Raw genomic sequence first — 3,873 nt, forward strand, 5'->3', positions numbered from 1 at the left:
TAACTCCTTCCTCAAAAAACAACTATTATCCCTAGTAGAGAGAAATATAGGTATCTTTATTGCCTACTGAAGCAAATAGTCATGGGAGGGGGTTTTTGATCCAGGAAACATCATGAAGGAAAGAGTTAAATACCCCTAGCTAATAATCACTGGTGTAATTCCACCTCATCTTCTGATGGCTTCTCTAAAATAAAACTGAAGATATTAAGAGATATAATAATGGATTCTCACATTTAGTTTCGTGGTTTGTAACTTTTGCTACTCACACTTCACAGGTTTGGGTGCCACATTTGCATGATATGATTTTCCTGCTACCCTTTAAATCTATAGTAACCTTCTCTTCCTTCTGAGGAGTTATGTCTATAACTGAACACCCACCCCGAAAGTTAAGCATGATTTATTTCAATGTGAGAAATAAACACTACTTAAAGTACTTCCACTAAACTATATGGGACTTTAAAAAGCTTAGCTTGGCTGGTTTGTATCTATACTCTTTTTAGAAACCTAAAAGCTATTATTTTCAATAGTGTTTCAAGAGCTGTCGCTATCACTCTATTTTTTAATATTCTGATTTTAACAGAGCTTTTGTCTCACATACAGTAATTTTAATAGATGTTTTTCCATTCTGTAATGTAGTTCTTTCACACCACAACTTGAAAGAGAGAATTACATAAACTATCTCCTTTAAAAAGTATATTTGTAAGATCACTATCTTGTAATAACAACTCCAGACTGGTAAACAATGAGAAAAGAAACCAAATTCTTGTTTTGGGGAAAAACCAGAAAATACCAGATCACTCACATGCTATCAAATACTGGGGTGCTTCATGATCATTTCACCAATCTCTGTAATACATTTTATTGCCCTGTTGAACTGAGTGGCTGCTGATTCATTTGCTTGGAAGTAACTGGTGAATCAGAAATTGCTGCGATTCTTAAAGAATTTTTAATGGAGCTGAGTTCCCACATATGAAAGTTAATGAGATGCACACCACAACATCTCCTAGCAATCTTGAAGAGTTTTTTAAGAACAGCTTTTCTTAGAAGAATATATACCCATGGATCTAAAATTTGATTCCATGTTGCCATTCGAAGAGCAAAAAGTATTGTTTCACAGGATTCCCGGGAATGATTTTCATTTATTCCAATACTGGCCATGGTCACCTACAAAATGAAACAAGTTTCGTTATGCATCAAATACAACATCACAGCATAGTATCTTAAACACTGGAATGATGATTTGAAAATTACCCTAGATATGGAAATAACAGTGCAATCTTTTAAAAAATTTCCTTGGAGTGAGCTCCATTAAATAGTGGGATTCTGACGAGACCTGTTTAGGGTTGCTCTTTTAGAAATGTATTGTCCTAAAGACTTCATAAGAATTTGTATCCATGGTAAGATAATCTATTGAATATTTATAAACCAACTAATTAAATAGAATAAGGGGAGGGCAGTCTGCAAAGTTACTATCTTGTGCTTGATCCAACAAAGACATGAAAAAGTAAAGATCAGAGAAATCATTTTATTATTTTTAATGTGTTATATTCTAAGAAGCAGCTAAATGTGCCTGCAAGTTAATGGAAAGAGCAGGAGGGTAATGGTGAAGGAGAGAAAGTCAATAGGAGTATTAAGCAGATTTGCAGAAGATTGCCTAGGAATTCGCAGAAAACTGGGGAATCCCTGAGCAGCATGCCAGAATAAAGAGCTTTGTCTCCAAACCTACTTTTATAACTCTGCATTCACTGGGTATACTCTTCTGTGAGATCAGAGACCCACCTAAAATTGGCTAAGTCCTTCCGTGCCTCTATGGAATCCTTTCTAAAGGAAGCCTTTTACTTTATGTTGTAATATGGGACCAAGCCTGTAGCCAGAATATTTTTATTCGGGGAGGGGGAGTCAGTCCATCATTATTTATTTATTCTTTATACTGTATTAGTTATTTACCAATTTTCTACTTCTCAAAGTGGATTACATGGTATAGAATATTGTAATCAAACAGCATGAGATCTAATAAAAATGCAATAGGACTAGGTGTACAAAAATGCAAAAAAAAAGTATCAAACATGCTATGTCAAGCAATGCAGAAAATGAAATTACAAAAAATGAAAACAATGCTGTAAGACTATGATAGAACATACAACAAATCCATAATATATAGTGTACACTGTGGCAACAACCACAGTCCTGCTCATATAAAAATTCCCTCCCAAGCAACTGTTTTACATAGTTTGCACAATTAATGAAGTGTGAGAGCCTTCTTCCAGTTACTGAAACCTGAAACTCAACCTTTTTTTCTCTGTAAATTACTAACTCAAGGCTTCAAACGGTGCCACCCAGCACCCCTGCAGGCTTTTAAAATCAGGACTCTTCAGCCCTGCTAACTGCTAATTCTGTTTTAGCCAATTACATAGAGAATTCTCCCTTGGAAGCAGAGGTCATTTCGGGGGGGATCGCGGAGGATCGCAGTTCCCCCGGGTGAGGTATGGGGAGCGGGGCACATAACGAAGCCCCAACCCCCGCTTCCGGCCACCCCGCTTCCGGCCCTCATTCAGCCAGGAGGAGGCAGGAGAAGAGGGAGGGTAAGTTGCTTCCTCCCTGCCTCTTCCCACCCCAGCCAGCCTGGGGCCAGAGAGGGCCTTCGTGGGGCTTCCTTGCACTCCCGCCGGCCTTGCAGGTCCACCGCCGGGCCCCTCATGGGGCTCGGCAGTGGAACTGCAAGGCCAGCGGTGGTGGCCAGGATCGTTGGGGGCGGTGTGTGTGGCCTTATGACACACTTCCAGTGATGTCAGGGGGTGTGGCCTTATGACACATTTCTGGTGATGTCAGGGTGTGTGGCATATGCTAATGAGTTATGCTAATGAGTTCCCCTCGCTCTTTTTCTACGAAACGACCCCTGCTTGGAAGATTTATGACAGGATTCACACTTTTTACCTCAACCCCTTCCTTTTTTACAAAGAAAACTTCCACCTGAAAGACATGTGATAGATTTCATGCCAACCTGTAATGCTGATTGGAAGGGCCTGACAAATTATTGATTGGGCACCGCCCCCTTTTGCACCACCATGGCTATTGGCCTGTATGGGACTTTACATAGAGCAAACTAATAATGACCAACATGCTTTACATGCATGTGCAGCTGCACAGCAGGATGTCCCACTGGAATCGTTTCAGCTTGGGAAAATGGTGTGGGGGAGAGAATAATGCCCCCTCCTCAGCTGGCACTATGGAACCAATCAAAATTGGGTCCTGTAGTGCTTGAACAATTTTATTGCTGCTGCTGTGGGGAAAGTGAGTCCCAACTACAATGCCTTCATATATCTACAGAAACTAGACATGTATCTCAGTGAGACTAGTATCAAAATTCTGTACCTCTTCCAACAGAACATTATTCATGTTTCATTCAGTTTACTCTCAGTATGAGATCTAACTGGCAAGAAATTACAGAAAAAATGACAATGTGAAATATCCCATTAACACTACATTTATTTATTTGCCTATTTATAGCCCACCTTTCTAACCAAAACTCAAGGTTTATAGACTACAGAAAGATTTTTCAAAATGTAATCGTACAGTACAGGACATCAAATGAACAATGCAACAGGAATTGAAAACTGAATGACAATACAAATAATTTGAATATACACTATAAGATGTATAATCTCTCTATAAATATAAAGGCCAGTTGGGGTGGCAAAGTTCTATGCCCGGCAAAATCAGTTGGCTCCCTGATATGTCACTCAGAAGCTGTCCCTATTCACTAGCTTGCATTGCTTGAGTTCTGTCCCACCCACTGCAGCCTAGGCCACTCTTCTCTGAGGTCATTTGCATATGGAAGCTGAATGGACTTCATTCTGCACCTCAGACTCCCCC

At 39.8% G+C, this 3,873-nt stretch overlaps 1 protein-coding gene across 1 annotated transcript in view; it reads right to left on the reverse strand.

Moving 5' to 3' along the window:
• Positions 1-823: 823 nt before the first annotated feature.
• The window catches only part of PTGFR (prostaglandin F receptor (FP)), a 38,890-nt gene continuing 35,840 nt past the window's right edge, over positions 824-3,873 (reverse strand). The window contains exon 2 of the mRNA XM_015416464.1: positions 824-1,164. Coding sequence (XP_015271950.1) covers positions 859-1,164 — 306 coding nt within the window. The 3' untranslated portion in view covers positions 824-858. The remainder of the gene's footprint in view (positions 1,165-3,873) is intronic.

Source organism: Gekko japonicus, unplaced genomic scaffold (assembly GCF_001447785.1).
Source record: "Gekko japonicus isolate JY-2015 unplaced genomic scaffold, Gekko_japonicus_V1.1 scaffold2149, whole genome shotgun sequence".
NCBI lineage: Eukaryota > Metazoa > Chordata > Lepidosauria > Squamata > Gekkonidae > Gekko > Gekko japonicus.